At 41.7% G+C, this 17201-nt stretch overlaps 2 protein-coding genes across 5 annotated transcripts in view; one reads left to right on the top strand and one right to left on the bottom strand.

The window, feature by feature from the left end:
• Positions 1–9483, top strand: part of CLVS1 (clavesin 1) — a 233043-nt gene extending 223560 nt beyond the window's left edge. The window contains exon 7 of the mRNA XM_006154776.3: positions 7009–9483. Coding sequence (XP_006154838.1) covers positions 7009–7096 — 88 coding nt within the window. The 3' untranslated portion in view covers positions 7097–9483. The remainder of the gene's footprint in view (positions 1–7008) is intronic.
• A 1169-nt stretch (positions 9484–10652) lies between these two features.
• ASPH (aspartate beta-hydroxylase) overlaps positions 10653–17201 on the bottom strand; it is a gene marked incomplete at its 5' end in the record, with an annotated part of 229308 nt that continues 222759 nt past the window's right edge. For all 4 annotated transcript variants that reach the window (XM_027774298.1, XM_027774299.1, XM_027774297.1 and 1 more), the window contains 1 exon segment: positions 10653–11521. In XM_027774298.1, the coding sequence (XP_027630099.1) occupies positions 11371–11521 (151 nt within the window).

Genomic DNA, 17201 nt, shown 5'->3' on the forward strand with positions numbered 1-17201 from the left:
GAAGTTAGGGAAGGTAGGGCAAAGAGTGGGTGATGGAAGAGAGATGAGAGAATACCAGGAAAAGAGAATGTTACGATCAAGGCTGGAAGCAAGTCTGGGTTGCTGGCTACACTGCTGAGATAAAGATGGATGAAATAAGTCATCAAATCATTCCCTTGCCTGCCTTGGGGCTAAGATGACTTTTAATGTTGGAATGAGGACCCAAAAGAAATGTTTATTTTAGCAGAAGTGTTAGGGTTCTTGTGAGAAGGTGAAGCCACTGAATGGAGAGATTACCACCAAGAGGGATCTTAACAACAAAACCTCAAGGTAAGTGGCTTCTTGGTGGTTAATGTGCTAAAGGCATAATTCCTGAGCACTCTACTGAGAAATTGTGGGGACAGTCTTATCCCTGAATAGTGCACCAGTCTTCCCTAAGAGTATTTTGTCTCAGCTAAATAAACTAAGGGCAAGATCTAAGGGTGTTTCTTGGCTTTATCCTCTGATACAGGATTTTTTTGAAAGCCAACATTCACTTTCCATACTTTTCTCAGTGATTTTAAATGCTTCATAATATAGTGTTACTTATAGTACTTGTTCATTGTGTGACAAGTAAATGGAATTATATTAGGTCATCAAGAAAGTCATGATGTATTTTTCTGTTTTTCTATGCAAAACTGTCATGACTTTCCCAATGAGCCAGTAGTATGTTGAAAGTACAGAGGTGATGATCCTCTCAACAGGAAAACAGAGACCAGCAAAAAAGACATTGTTTGGTTCCTTGTGCTCAGTATGTCTGAGTTGTTTTACTGTCACTCACCATTCAACCAGGACAGTTTATTGGCTGAGATAAAAGAACTTGTATTCTGGGTCTCTGCCACCAGAATATCTATTGAAAAAATAGCACATTATATCCCAACTTCTCTTCATGTGGAAAGAGGGGTGAACACTGGTCACCTGAAGAAGCACTGTGAAGGCTGTCACTGCATGGAAGAGAGATTGTTCCTTCCTTCCTTTCCTTCCACATCCAAGTCCTCTCCACCACACACACCACCTCCCCTCTGGCTGAGTAATGAGCTGCCCGTCACAGTGATTTCCCCATCTGTTTACGTGAGTCTCTGGCTGGATAACTAAAACAGTGTTTCCTCAAAAGAATAAAGGTCTCTGCACATTTTCTCATGGTCCTTGGCATGTAGCAGCAGGTGTTTCATAAACTTCTTAGCATCAGTCAGGGTGAATAAATGATTGAAAACTTTTATGAATATTTGTTGATTCTCCTTCTCCATAGTGGCTCCCCAAATAGGGGAAGAAACAGTCTAAAAACAGATTCAATATTCATTAAAATGATAAGTCATAATGTGGATGAATGACAAATTTCACGATCCAAAGGTATGGCATGGTGATAGGTCGGAATCACAAGGCAACTTAGAAAAAACATGTAATTTAATTCTCATACACACACCTTCAAGGTAGGAGAGAAAGAGGTTAACAACAGTGTGTATGAATACAGCTGAAATTTCTTTTGGCTGTTTTATCAGTGTCAGAAAGGCTAATGGCAGTTGTAAATGACCTCAACAGAATATACCAAAAAAAAAAAAAAAAGTGAAGCAATCATTTCACTATTTTGAGGTCACACCAGGAGTATTATGGGCAACCCACCCAGTTAATGAGATACAGGAGGATGCTGAGGTGGTAAGTTCAAGAAATTTTGTCATAAAAGGAATCTGATTAGCCTTGGTAGGAAGTATGAGAGGGCTGGAAGGCACTAGATGCTTATGGGGCTATTATGTGGACTGAATAGATTTCTATATTAGGCTAGTATTGTGTTGCTAAGGGTAATATCCAAGATTGAGTGATTTTATAAAGCAATAGAAGTTTATGTGACTTACAATTCTGGTAACTAGAAAGTTCAAAGGTATAGTGCTGACATCAGGACAGCCCACAATATAGCTACCAAAAAGAAGAGATTGGTAAGTGCATGGAGAGAGAGGGAGGAAGCGCTTCAGGCAGCTCTTTCTTTTATAACAACCATTTGGCTGAGAACTAACCCTTTCTCATGACAGCTAGAAGCCACTTTGTTCTCACATGAGATCACAATAATCCATTCATGAGTCTAGGCCTCCATGATCCAGTCACCATGATTTAATCACTGCCCACTAAGGCCAAATTACAAAACATAAACCTTTGGGGACAAACCATTAGCCACACCATAACAATTGCACATAACCTGTCTCTAGTGGGTAAAACCAGAAACAGGATGTAGAAGTTTTTAAAGAGCAGGTTTGAGTTCAGTATAAGGAAGAACTTTCTAGCAGACTTGCTCCTGGATGGGCACGGAGAGTCAGTTTTGTCAAGTTGGATATTTTCAAGGACACTTCATGACCCTTGCTGCAGATTTCCTACCAGGTTGACACAGCTTCTCAAACTCTGTGCTTGTCATTTGTACACCATGTTGTAAAACACAGTAGTCTTGTCCATGGTTTTACATTCCGTGCTTTCAGCCACAATCACGAAGGTCCAAAAATGGGTGAGTATAGTACAATAAACTATTTTGAGAAAGACCACTTTCACATAACTTTTTTTTAACAGTCTACTGTCCTATTATTGTGCTGTTTATCTCTTCTTGTGCTTACTTTATAAATCAAACGTTATCATATGTATGTACTTGTATGTGTAGGAAAATTATAGTTCATTTAGAGTTCAGTACTATCTCCAATATCACACATTCACTGGGGGGTCTTGGAATGCATCTCCTGTAGGTAAGTGGGGACTTTTGTGAAGTCAAATCACAGGATAGAAGAGAAATATAATTTAAGGTCCCTAAAATAAATCTCCATAAACATTCTCCATTTTCACCAGAGTCCTAGGTCAGTGGTCTCTAACCTTCCTGGCACCAGGGATTGACCCCATGAAAGACAATCCCTCCAAACATGGGCAAGAGTTGGGCGCCAGGATGGCCCAAGTGCACCACATCCACGGTGCACTCCCTTTCTACCACTACCACATTGCAATATTGCAATGAACTGATCACTTAAGAATAGGATTCGTGCTCTCATGAGGATCCAGTACCTCCATTGAACCTACAGAAGGCAGAGCCTAGGCGGCAATGCCAGCTATTGGGATTGGCTGCAGAGGAAGCCAGCTCGTTTGCCCAGTGCCCCCCTCCTTGTCCCTCCAATCCACACCCTCCCCAGCTGCGCAGTCAAGGTGGGGTGAGAGTTGGCGGGGGTTACTGGCATAGGTCTGAAGCTCGGCCTTCAACAGGCCAGCGACTGTCACCTGTCCAAAGCCCCCTGGGCTGGAGCTTCTGCTCCAGGGCAAAGCAGTTCGGTGGCTGTCCAAGGTGCTGAAGGGAGGTGGCCTATGTGGACAGCGGCATTCATTTAGTTTACATTGTTTGTTGTTGGCCTTAATGCCTTCTAGATTTTCAGCTTTTTCTGTTCCTTTCAGAAAATTACACTCTTGTTTTCCCCAAATACACATCAGACTCTTTATTAAAAAAGAGACGTGCACAGGAAATGTGCCCAAGAGTGGAGGTTAAACTACAATACTACCAGAGGATTTCTCTCCCCTGTCCCAGCAATAGATGAAACCATTTTCATTTTCTAGGACTTGGCTTGGTATCTAAGGTTGAACTATTTGAGCGAATTGCTATTTAGACTAGAAACCAATTGTTCTGAAGCAACCATACCTATTTGACTTGTTGATGTCTTAATTTTATACATACAAGAGGGTATTCAAAAGATTCACGAAAACATTATGAAAAACTATACATGAATTTCAAAGTTTTTTGCACCAAATTAAGCTCATGGTTTATTTACCTATGAACTATATAACGCCCCTTCATAATATCCTGAAAGGACATAAGAATTTGGGCCCGGATGGTGGCTCAGCCACACACCTTCAATGCTCTGAGTCCGGCTGACCTATACTGGAAAGTTCCAGGTTCATGTCCAGAGCCTCCCTGAACATGCAGGGTGTGTGCATGTCAGTGATCTGGGCTGGCTAAAGCTGGGGGGTAGATCATAACATAAAAATTCCCTTTGGGTACCTGACTCGCTTGCTTATGGAAGAAATAAGTAAATTTAAAACTTGGGCAAAAAATTATATTGATGGTGTATGGAAGAAACATTACATGTTTCAGCTAAATGATTCCAATGCCTTAGGTGCACCCAGGAGAAGTGTGGTGGAAAGAAACCTGTCCTGTTCACCACTCTGTATTTGTGTTGCCTTTCTTATGTCATTTAACTTTTTAGCCTCTTAGATTTTTCCCATTATAAAATGGAGACAAGAATGGCACCATCCTTTAAGATTGTTAGGTTGTGAAAATAAATAAGTTCATATACCTTAGAATGATACCACATATTATGTAAAACATAATGGATATTCACATTATTATATATTGTGTTGGAGGTCCTCAAGGACACCCTTATGCTTGATCATTTACTAGAAGGATTCACAAGACATAGAAAATTGTTTCACTCGGGACCAGCAGTTAGCGTAATGGCTATGTCGCTGGACTCCCACGTAGTCGACTGCGGTTCAAGTCCCTGACCTGGTGGCTTAAACTCATGCCAGGCACGTGTGCGTGCGTGCCCAAGATCCCAAGGGGAGAATGGAGGAGAAGGGATTGCAGCATGGCCATCCCCCCTGGGGGGTGATTTCTCACTGTCTCTCTCTGTCTGGCGAGTGCACGCGCCCTATAGCAAAAACCTCTCCAAAAAAAGAAAAAAAAAAAGAAAATTGTTTCACTCACAGATATGACCTGTTACAGCAAAGGGATATAACTTAAAATCAGCAAATGAAAAAAGTATAGAGGGTCCAGTTGAGACCAGGTGCAAGCTTCCAGTGTTCCTCCCAATAAAGTTATGTGGACAGTGCTGAATTCTCTCAGTAATGATTTGTGACAACACATGCAGACTCACCAACCAGGGAAGCTCGCCTGTGCCTTCGTGTCTGGGGTTGTTCCTGGGGGATCAGTTGCCGGGGCATACAGTACCTATGTGACTGACCTGAGCTACTCAGACTTCAGCCTCCTTCTTGCTACCCAGAAGAGGTCAGACTGATTCAGTGGATCCTAGGGTCCAGGCATTCCTAGAGCAGACATTCACCATACACCATACTGTTAATGTAAATGATTTGATTGGTTCAGAGCTTCAGATATGCAAAGACATTCTTATCAGGAAAAACATTCAAGGGCTCAGGGGAGCCAGTCGAATGTCGTTCTGGACACTTCGTGAATGTGCAGTGTTTGGACACCCCAAGTCTACTGAGTGAAACTATTTACTGCACATACAGGTACACTTTACTTATTTGGGCATTCTAATTTAAACATTGTCTTAAGGTTTTGAGCAATTTTAGTATATGAATGTTTATTGAATATCTATTGCTCACAAAACTCTTATATTTTCTGAAAGCTGGAAAAGAATTTCAGTCTTAAAAAATGTATTAACCTAACAGCACTTACAATGTATTTTCTCAGTATATGAATATAGTGTGTAATGATTATTATCAGGTATAATTTTAGTTTTAATTCATGTATAAAGTTAGAAAATAAATTATTATTCAATTAAAAAACACACCAGAAACTAAAGATCAGGCCAGTCTGGTAGTACAGTGGTTAAGTGCTGTGTATTGGGAACCAGTACCCACACAGATGACCATGGTTCAAAATCTGGCCGTGGTGGTTGGAAAAACACACCTGGCACATGTGGTGGACACATGCCCCATATCCTGATGGGATGGAAAGCCAGCAGGTGGTGGTGGTGTATTCCCACATGGCTGACTATGGTTCGAATCCCAGACCTGCTGGCTTGCTTTCTTACCTTCCCTCTCCCTGTCTGTCTTTCTCTAGTCAAATTAAAAATAAAGTAATTCTTAAAAAAATTATAAAAAAAATCAGAAGGAAAAGAATTGTGGCATGACCACATTCCACTGAGTGGTGCTCACACACGCCCTCTGTAAGTTGAAAAAAAAATTAAAAGAAAAAAGAAACTAGGACCAGCAGTTGGTGTAATGGCTATGTTGTTGGACTCCCATGTGGTCGATCGCGGTTCGAGTCCCAGACACGGTGGCTTAAACTCACGCTGGGCACGTGTGCATGCATGCCCAAGATCCCGAGAGGAGAATGGGAGAGAAGGGATTGCGATGTGGTCATCCCTCTGGGGGGGTGATTTCTCGCTTTCTGTCTGTGTCTCAGTCTTCCTGTGAGCGCATGCATCCTATAACAAACGCCTCTCCAAAAATAAAAAATAAAATAAAAAGAAACTAAAGACTACTGCTGCTACTATTGTAAGAATAGAGATAAGAAAATACTTCATAAATTTTAACCACAATTGTATATCAAATGCTTTATGTAAAATATTAGCTTTTGTTCTATCAACAACTGTGGGAGGGAGGTGGTACTTCTACTTCATAGGCAAGAAAACTGAAAAAAAAAAAATGAGAGTTATAAGAACTGCTCTAAGCTTCCCAGCCAGTAAGGGGCAGAATCTAAATTTACCATCTGATTCCAAAGCTCATGGTTTTAACTTCATGCATGACAGTTTCCAATGACTTTCAGAAACAAAGGGTTTAAAAATATCTCTGGGGCAGAATCTAAATTTACCATCTGATTCCAAAGCTTATGGTCTTAACTTTATGCATGATAGTTTCCAATGACTCTAAGAAACAAAGGGTTTAAAAATTTCTCTGATAGATTAAAAATCCTGCAAAAATTAGCTTCATCCATTTCCAGATCCATGCAATGTTTGACACTCGGGCACAGAGTGGCTAAAACACACATCCCTTTTCCTAACCAAAGCAATTTTAATAAAGAAGATGCTAAAATGCTTCGCTCCATAAAAATGTGGTATAGAAAACACACACACACAAACAGAGACACAAAAGGGAAAAAAGTATGTAGTTATTTTGAGTATCTGAATAAGGAGAAAATCTGAATGCCTGAAAGGTTCCACAATTGTTGTCAGCATGATTGTAATTGTGTCATGATTGCCTGTAATTGTGTCTTTTTCCCTCCCCTCTTGTTAGATCTCAGTCTGTGGTAGAAGCTGGGACCCTGAAACATGAGGAAAAGGGAGAAAATGAGAACACTCAGCCACTCCTGGCTCTGGACTGAACCCCGAGTCGCTGATGCCTGGGCACACCGGTCTTCAGTGGTTCCAGCCACCCAGGAAGCACAGGCGCGACTGACCCATACAGACCTGGGTGTTTCATTCAACAAGAGGTCCTCCATTCCTGACCCCCAACAATGACTGTCACCAGCCATCGGTCTGCGTAGCCAAAGTTGGACAAAGATTTGAGAGATTTTTTCCCCCCCATGAGGGGACTGGAGGATGAAGCAAAGCATTTGTATAAAAAAGTTATCCTTCCCTCCATATTTGAATTGAAAAAAGAGAAATGTAAAACTAAATTTGATCCACACACTGCATTAAGACAAGGATTTCTCTGAGGTTTGCAGGGACACTTCCTGGTTTTTGCAAATTAAGATGAAGTGTGTTTCCAAGTAAATACATAGAGTTAAACTGTGCAGACACAATTCCCAAGTTAAATGTAGTGCAAAGCCCTCAGACAGTAGTTATTTCCAGTAATATCTATCCTTATTAAATTAATTTTTGTTGACCTCATCACCAGCATCACATTGTTCAGCCTAAGAACATGTTCTCCATAGGTCTGGCTACTTGCAGAATTTGCTTATTTCGATATCCTGCAAAAAATGGTTTTGACATCACATTTTTGTCAGGCCACCAGCTGAGTATCATGAGCTGACTTTAAAAGAAGACACACACAATTTGAAATATGATTATCTCATCTTAGCAATGTGGTTTCCCACAGGCAGCCTGGGAACCCATTAGTCCAGCGTGTGTCTGCAGAGAAGCAACGTCTTATTGAAAACACAGGGCAGTGATTAATGAATCCATTCAAGTTGCCTCACTTGGGTCAAGACAACAAAGAAAAGTGCTACCAAATGTTTCACCCCTGACTCTCTTGCAACCATTGAAGGTGTGGAGAAAGGGCCTGGCTGTTGTTGAGAGGGTAGATAATCCATCAGTCATGGAGGAAGACCCTTAAGGATGGCTAAACATGCAAGTACTGAAATAACAGAAGATGAAGAATGCAGGATGAAATGCCAAAGATCATTTTATTTCTTTATCTATTCTTAGAAATGGAGCGCCCAACTATCCATTTGAAGGAAATCAGATATAAAATAAACGGATCCTTAGTTGTGCCATGTGTCCCCAAGCCAGTTGTGTATTTTGATATCTTTCATTTGCCCAGCCATCAGCATGACATGGGCATTTATTAGTACAACCTGTTGGTGCTCAATGTCAAATAATACTTTAGTTGATAATGGGCAGTAAAATATAATTTTACATTTTAAGTATTTGGGAGGGTTAATTTATTAAGTTGAATAATTCAAAGGAAAGAGGTGATTCGACTGGCCGTAATCACCCCTAGTAGATATCATTACTGATCTTAATCCTTTATTACATCTTTCTCAACAGAGCTAATGTTTTAATTTTTTTTCTACTGGTAGAGAATAACAGAAGTAATTTTTATATTTCACCCTTGAAAAAACTAAATAGAAACAAAACTGAATTAAAACTATTTCCTAAACAATGGTATCATAGGATAAATAAAACCAATTCAAGTAGACACTTCAAATCACAAAATAATACCACTAAAATAATTCTACTAACACAGTTTCTGAAACACTTTTTAATGTACCAAGACACAGGTAAGAGAAATGAGGAATTGAAGTGAATTGGAAAACCTGCTTATTGCTTGAGTTCATAAAATAGTTGTGGGATCCAAGTATTTAAAATGCTACTGGAGTCAGTTATTGTCAACACTTTGCAACAGTAATAACACTTCCAGCTTTTCAATTGGCAATACTTAGAATCCTACTGTAGTGACCTGATCTTAAATACCATATATTTACTACATTATGAGCTAGTTTTTACTCTATTCCATAAATCATTAAGTGAATGTAAGATGATGGTTTGAATTTCTTTATGTGTATGCAATATACATATGAGAACCAAATTCAATAAGTGACATGAAAGTTACTACACGAGCATTGGATTGTATTGCCCTCTGTCAGTCATTTCCTCGGTTCAATAAATACTGAAGGACACAAATGCTGTTTTATTTTTCAAGAGTTTGCTCTCTCTTCTGGATTTTGGTGATTACTTTTGGTGATTTTCTTCATAGGCCTCTTTAACTGTTTGAGTGTGATTTTTGAACACTAACAAGAATATTTTACAAACTCTTCTTTTGGAAGCAAATGTATTTAAGGTCAAGCCAAAAGGGTCAATTTTAGCTTTAGGGAACTTAAATTAAAATAGATAAAGAGAGTGTTTTCCTTTGTCCTTAAATGGAAAAGAAAGCACAAGTGTTTCTCCTACTTGTGACCCATGTGCTATTTCTGCAGCATTTTTGTTCATGTTGGCTTAGAATTCAGTGCATGAATATCATTACATTATAAGAGTAACATTTCTAGTTAGCTTTAATTTTAAAAATATAAAATCTAATGCATTAATACTTTATTAAGTTAATGACTTGATCGTCTTTGGCATGAGTAGTGAAGACCACTTTCAGCTGTTATTTCTAGGTCATGGGTAATATGAATGGTAAACATGGAAACACATTGCTATTTCTTTTTCTTCCTTCCCTTTTTTTTTTTTTTTTGAGAGAGTTTTGCTCTAGGGTACAAGTGCTCACTGGAGAGAGACAAAGAGACAGAAAGTGAGAAATCATTCCCAGGGGTAGTGGTCATGCCACAATCCCTTCTCCTCCATTTTCCTCTTGGGACTTGGGGCATGCACACACATGCACCTGCTGTGTGTTTCACACTACTGCGTTTAGGACTCGAACCACAGTTAACTATGTGGGAGTCTGGGGCTTTAACCACTATGCAACCTGCTGGCCCCCCCTGATTGCTATTTCAATGTGCTGTTTCAATGGCAGAACTTTTTCAAATCAGGGAAATGGGGGTGTCTTCTGCACTCAAATAGAAAAGCAATGGTGACTGCTGACACCCAGGGCAAAGACCTTAGCATTCTTGGTGGCCTTCCACTTTGCCATTTTTAGTATTTTTACAGAATTGTGATAGAAATCATCTCAAAAACTAAAGGGGTACCTCCCTGTCACACACTTTTTTTTTGGAAAGGTTTTTGCTATACTGTGTGTGCACTTGCCAGAAAGAGAGAGACAGACAGAAAGTGAGAAATCACCCCCAAGCGGGGGATAGCCACGCCGCAATCCCTTTTCCTTCATTCTCCTCTCGGGATCTTGGGCATGCACACACACGTGCCTGGCATGAGTTTAAGCCACTAGATCCAGGACTTGAACTGTGGTCAACTACATGCGAGTTCAGTGATATAGCCATTATGTCAACTGCTGGTACCCTTGTCACACACTTGATCAATGGTGGGCAAAGATATTCTGGGTTACCAGGTACAGTAGGTAACAAAGAAGCCCAGGGCCAGAAGTTCTAATAGCGACTATCTACCTAATCCTGAGAGGAAATTTCTACTTCCATAAATTTTCCACGCCCCCCACTTCCCCAACCCTAACACTTGGCATTAAAACAAGTGTACATGTGGCATTTTTGTAACTTCATACAATGGGATTCCATGTGTGTTTTTACTGTAAAAAGTTCCTCTTAGAAAGAAGATTCTGGTAATATCTTTACCAACTGCATAGTGAGAAGAGACATTAAGACACTGGCTCTCAATGAAGAAAAAAAGCAAACTGACACATCGGCAGAAATCAGCACAGTTCATAGACACAGGCATAATTATGTCTTTCTCTTTTACATTAGGAAAATAAAACTGCTCTTTTCATGACTGTATTCTACTAAAAAGAATTAAAGGAGGGAAGTCTGAGTTTACCGGGAAAATGACCATTATACAGCAGGAAGTAGCGCATTTACACAGCTTGTCATTAAAGTCAACAAAGAGTAGTGGTATGTGATGACAGAAGAGTCTTAGCTACCCTAGAAAAATACAAATGCATAGAAAAATTTCAAGCTAAAGCAATCCGTTCACAGTTTCTCGGTATATTCTCACTGTACACTGATTTAGACCTCTCCTGTATGGAAAAAATATCTTTGGCTAGCAAGAGAGACGCTATGGAAGTTCACCTTAAATAAGGGCGTCAGATCAGTGCTGTTGCAGGAAGGAACACTGCAGAGTGTTTTCTACATGGATCACAGACAGGCACATGTTCCCTTTAGTGTCTTCTCACCCTGGGAGAAGGCTTAGAATTTTTCAGGCTGCAAGTCAAGGGAATCCAGAGCCTTGGTGTTGGAACTTCTATCCTCACAGCCAAGGAGACAGATTCAGAAAGGCAGCCTCTCTCCAGAGGGTCCCACAGCTGTCAGACAGGCTAAATTGCGGGAAGGCTGCGTCTCTGCTGGGGAGTCAGCTCTGGGTGCCACACGTCCACGATGAATATCAGCCGGAGAGATGAGGCGTCCTGCCAAACTTCGTGCTCAAAGGAGTCATCAAAGATGAGCACCTTGCCTTCTTCCCATGTCCTGAAAGAGAACAACATGGCTTTTTAAAAACATTTCTTTCTTTCATGACAGTGAGAAGGGGAAAAGTGAAGGCCACCCCAACTGGATCTCACTGCGACTCTCTCCCCATGGCACCTAGTGTGTACAGGTCTACCAGGGCACTAAACCAGCAGCCGTCCATGTGGATCCAGCATGGTTTGAGCAGCGTGTCACCAGTACGCCATTGAGCAGGTCCTACTTTTTGTGTGTGGGTAATGTCTGTTCATTTACTCATTCAGAAAGCTAGAGAGAGGGAGACAGACAGGGATAGGCACGCTTGAGGTGGTCTCACCACACCATAGTCCTCCCTCTAGCCTTCCAGTCAGCCAGAATCATGGTGCCTATTGGGGATGCCCAGCATGTTCAGGCCAACCTGGGATCCAAACAGCAAGCCTCCATACGGCTCCAGCATTGTGCACCTGAGTCACTGGTGGCTAAGCCAGAAAAACACGAATTCCTGAGTGCAGCTCTGAGTGGCTCAGATGCCTGAGGATCAATTCCAGTCCAGGAGCAGCAAGTCCTTTGGATTATATCCTCTAGGATGTAATCAGATAACCGGAACACCAAGCCAGAATGTATTCTTCCCCTGATGGTTAGTCTCAGGATTATTGTGAGCACTGATTTTCACTGCTTAGCACGGAAGACAAAGGTCAGGAGACCAAGAATGAGGGCATTGTGATCTTGTTACATGCTCTGTGATTACACTGACTCTGACCCCGAGGAAGGCTGGTTTAGTCAAACAAGCGTTCAAACGTGTATGCCTTGGTGGCTCTTGTGTAGGACAGCTGCTGGCCAGTGACTCCAGGGCCACCCTTTCTGGTCCTTCAGAGGCTGGTCTAAACCTACAGTGGTCACTGGGTCTCAAACATCTGTACGTTGTTTCTTAGGACACCTGGCACAGGGTCTACATGGCTCCAAAAAATGTCTTTTCTGCTCATTCCATTTATTCAGGTTCCATTTTAGGGACGAAGGAGTCTTTACTTAAACCCAGTGCCCATAAAGCTGATAACCAAATAAGGTGTTTCCTAGCTAGTATTCTGGAATAAAGTGGGCAGATTGGGATGAATTTTGTTTATATTTTTAGTGTCATCTGCTATGTAAGTGGGTTATCCATGGGCTATTTTAAATCAACGCTGTAAGACACCCTCTCGAGTCTCCAGTACTACCTCATAAGAGATCTCTATAGTGACTAAGATCTAAACATAGTGTTAGTCTAAACAAAGCAGTTAGGCGAGAAACATGCAGGAAGGAGTTACGCAGTACCTTTCAAGTGAAAAAAGAAGTTTCTGAGCCATGTCCATGCTGTCTTCTTTGTAAAATAGATATTAATTGCCAGCATATTAAATGTTATGCTTTTAAAATACAATTTCTATTAGGAAATTTTCTCTAGATACTATAATCCCACTTAGCACTTAAAATTTTACATCCTGAATTTGCGTAGTTACCATTACAGCATGGTAAACACGAGCTGCACTTTACTGTGTTACCATAAAGGCTTTTAACTTGAGAAAATGTTTAGTGTGCTTATATTCCTTACTAGAGGATTAATTGATATTAACTGAGTAATATATTACATATTGTAGGGCTTCTCATGGGCATGGGCACATGCATGTGTGTGCCCAAAACCCCTCCACTAATGACTTGTATTCAGTGACATGAGTTGTGGTTTGGTACAATTCTTCTGAAGGTTCAGTTAGAGTTCCACTCAAGGGTACGGAAAAATGGGAACAAAGAGACTCAAAGTAAATGACAGGCCATGCACTCGCCATCATGTAAACCAAACCTGAGAAACAAAGTAAAGCAAAACACAGAACCACTCTGACCGCTTCCCCCGACAATACCTGAAGTGAAAACAAAGTGAAACAATTCATAGCTTATACAGTTAAACAGCCATTCTCTAGAGCTTACTGTTGTCAGTGATTTTTTAAAGAATTATTTTATTTAATTTTATTCATTCATTAATTTATTTTGATTTGACCAGAGAGAGAGAGAGAGAGAGAAGAGAAGTGAGAAAGGAAGCCACAAAGTCTGGGACTCAAACAGTGGTCAGCCATGTGGGGGTGTCCGTGCCTCCACCACCATGCCTCCTGCTGGCCCCTGTCAGTGATATTAAGCAATGTCAACGGAGTCTTCGCACCACAGGTCAGCCCCAGCCTCAGCCAGCCAGGATCACGGCAGCAGTGTGTGTGCACAGTACGTATGGGAAGAGCTCAGGATATGAACCAGAGACCTTCCTGTGTGGCTTCAGCATTGCGTAGCACACCACTACAGTTCCACCACTGTAGCTGGCCCTTTCCCAATTTTTCTTTAAAGTGTCTTTCTTTCTTTTTTCGTTGAGTAAGAGAAAGGAAGAGAGAAAGGTGAACAGAGATCAGGCACCCCCAACAGGGTCCTGATGCCACACTTCTCATTCAGTTTCAGCCAGCACCAGGTCATGGGCACATGTACACCTGGTGTGTTTAGGAAGGTCTATGGATGCGAACCCGGGGTCTTCGCAGCCTCACAGAGCGTTGCATCATAGCTGCACCACTGTCCAGCCTTGCTTAATCAATTTTTAAAACTGGGAGGAAATCTGGGAGGAAAGAGTCGTTAAGTGGCTTTCTTTTTTTCTTTTTTTATTTTAGGGCCACACACTCTATGGGGAAGAGAGCCCTCTGAGATTTGTATTTGCCCTTCCAGTTTCTTCCTACATTTTCCCAGAAAGCAGCAAATGTATAGAATTACTTAATAGAACTTCTTCAGGCCAGATTCCTTCTGAATATTTAAAAAATATCCTTCAGTCACTTATAGGAGACAGAATGACTGAAAATGCAACCACAATTAACCTCCAGGGGGAAAAGAAGGGAGCAATAAAACTTCACACAAGCCATGTCCAAACTGAAGTGGCCCTAGGGCTAAACTAGAGATATGTCACCTGCTTTGGAAGGATGAGTGTTTTACACAACAAAGAGACAGGGCATAAAGATGTCAAGGGTCTTTAGATTTCTGCTGAGTGAAAACTGAAGACTCTCATTAGAATGCAAAGAAACAGTTCTCAGGCCACTTGCTTTGTGATCAAAGTTCTACCATATGTGATCAAGCCACATTCATACTATGAAATGAAAAGAACTCTCAGGAGAAAAGAGCTTCAGAATGGCTTTTGAAAGAGAAGTCCCTGGAGGTGCTTCCATAACTCTTTTCCAAGGATTCTGAAAAGCAGGATTGGGGTGTAGAGCTGCCCTCTATCCCAGGACGCTTACCTTGGGCTACTGTTACAATTTCTCTCCATTAAGAGAAGAAAGGCTTCATTACTGGTTTGCCCAAAGATGCAAGAATCTCTGGTCACTGGGCCAGCAGGTGTCATGGAGGTTAAGGCTCTGGATCCCACATGGTGGATTTTGTGGTTTGAGTCCCTGTGGTTTAAAAATCATACTGAACACATGTACATGGGTACCCAAAATCCCAAGAGGAGAATGGAGAAGGGATTATGGTGTGGACAGCCCCTCCTGGGGGGGGGTGATTTCTCACTTTTCCTCTTTCTCTCTGGCACCTTACAACGAAAACTAAAAAGCAAATAAATAAATAAAAATCTGGTCACAAACTAAAGCAATATTACATAATCCCTCAATTTCTCAAATTATTATAATTAATGATAACGACATAATGGTGACAGTGCATACTTAATAACTATCATTTTATCACAGAGTTGCCATCAACATTCATTAGGCTAAATAAAGACAGCAGGTGCTTACACAGTCCTTCACCTAAAAACTCTATAGCCAGCATCTCAATGATCTTTGCTAAATTACACTGTGGTTGGCAAAGAACATGGTTGTGATTTTCGAGGGAAGAAATCACATGGAAGGGGCCATCAGGTGGCATGGTATTTAGGGTGCTGAATTCCTACATGGTTGACCATGGTTCAAGTCCTGGACCTGAAAATGACAACAAAGAGATAAATAAACAAATAAATGTTAAAAAAAAAAAAAAAGGAAAGAAATCACATGGAACAGGCTTGTATATCTGCAGTGACATGGTGATTGGGTGGCAGAATGAAAAAAGTCACCAGACTTGCTTTATTATAACAACACATTAGGTGAAGGTGACGGTTCAGGGGTTGGATGGTGGTGCAGCAGGGAAAACATGACGCTCTGTGAGTTGACCTTTAGAGGCAGTCAAGTAGCTATGAGCAGAATGTCCCAAGAAGGACATCTGCCTCATCAAGTCACTGCCTATCAGGGGTTACGCCAGACTCCCTCCTCCTTCCCTGCCTGGGAATGGGAAGCTTTTTTCACTTTCCTTATCGAAGCTTTCATCAAAAAGCCTGGAGAAGATTATCTTCCCTCTGGCTGTTCCGTATATGCACACAGGCATTCTCCCGCAGGGTATACATCTTACCTCTCCTCCTGGCAATGGACTGATACGAGCAAAACAGTCCCTGTGCACCTGTTCATACCTTCACAGTCCATACTGGGCATGTGTAGACCTTTCTCCAACTGGAAAATCAAATTCCTTTACCTGATAAGAAGTACACAGGACTCACAAAAGCCCACCCAACAAAAGAGCCACTACAGCGGCAGACCTCCCCTACTAAATATTTATGACAAAACACCTCCGAAAAAAGTAGTACCTAACCCCATTCCTTGGTGCAGTTGTCCACTCACCCATCCAAATGCCTTTGAGTACACTTTTCTATTTAAATCTCTTTTTATCGAAAACTTCTCTTTTCATGCTTTCCTTGTGGTTATGGTTTTGTTTGTTTCTTGGGATAGGTCTCTAACCTTAGAGGGTCAGACCCAAGAACCTGGAATTTCACACGAAGTTCCCAAAAACACTCACATGGGAAGGTTCTGAGCTGGGAGACCTCCCTGAGGACTCCGGGCACACACGTGTCTGTGATCTGGGGCTGGCTGGGTTTGGGATTCACTAAGAAATCAAGATCACATTAGGGGTGCTCTTTGTACATCTCTCTTACTCATGAAAGAAACATGGAGGCTTTTAAGAAACATTCCAGTCTTAGGGGATATTATTAGTACAGATGCCATGTGAGGTGGCCTCCAGGGCTGAGTGGAACACAGAACATGGCCTTCAGGAGTAAGGCTCCTTCACAGGACTCCTGCTAATTCTGTGACATCCCTCAGTCCTGACCCCACTGCAACCTGGCACACACTGTGAGATTTAAGCTGCATGGTCATCACACTCTCTTCTCTCTGTCCTCCGAATGCACACGGACAGCCCTGACTTCCTCCCCATGTCCACAGGTCACCAGCAGTAGACAGTGACACAGCTGAGAATGCTGAAGGAGGAGGAAAAAGAGACGGAAGAGGGAGATAAAAACTCAAAAGATGGGAGCAGGAGTTGACGTGGTGGTTAAGGTGCTGGACTCCCATATGGCTGATTGTAGTCTAAGTCCCAGACCTGGCGGCTTGAAAGATCACATCAGGTGCATGTCCATGTTCAAAATCACAGGAGGAGAAAGGATTGTGGTGGAGTGCGTACTCCAGGCTGCAAGAACCACCTCCAGTGTGTAGACGTGCTTGCTCTCACTCCGTGAACATGAACCACAGAAGTCCTCATTTCTGGGGACCAGCAGTTAGTGTAATGGCTATGTTGCTGGACTCCCACGTAGTCAGCCGTGGTTCGAGTCCCAGATCCGGTGGCTTAAACTCACGCCGGGCGCGTG

Source organism: Tupaia chinensis, unplaced genomic scaffold (assembly GCF_000334495.1).
Source record: "Tupaia chinensis unplaced genomic scaffold, TupChi_1.0 Scaffold000421_1, whole genome shotgun sequence".
NCBI lineage: Eukaryota > Metazoa > Chordata > Mammalia > Scandentia > Tupaiidae > Tupaia > Tupaia belangeri.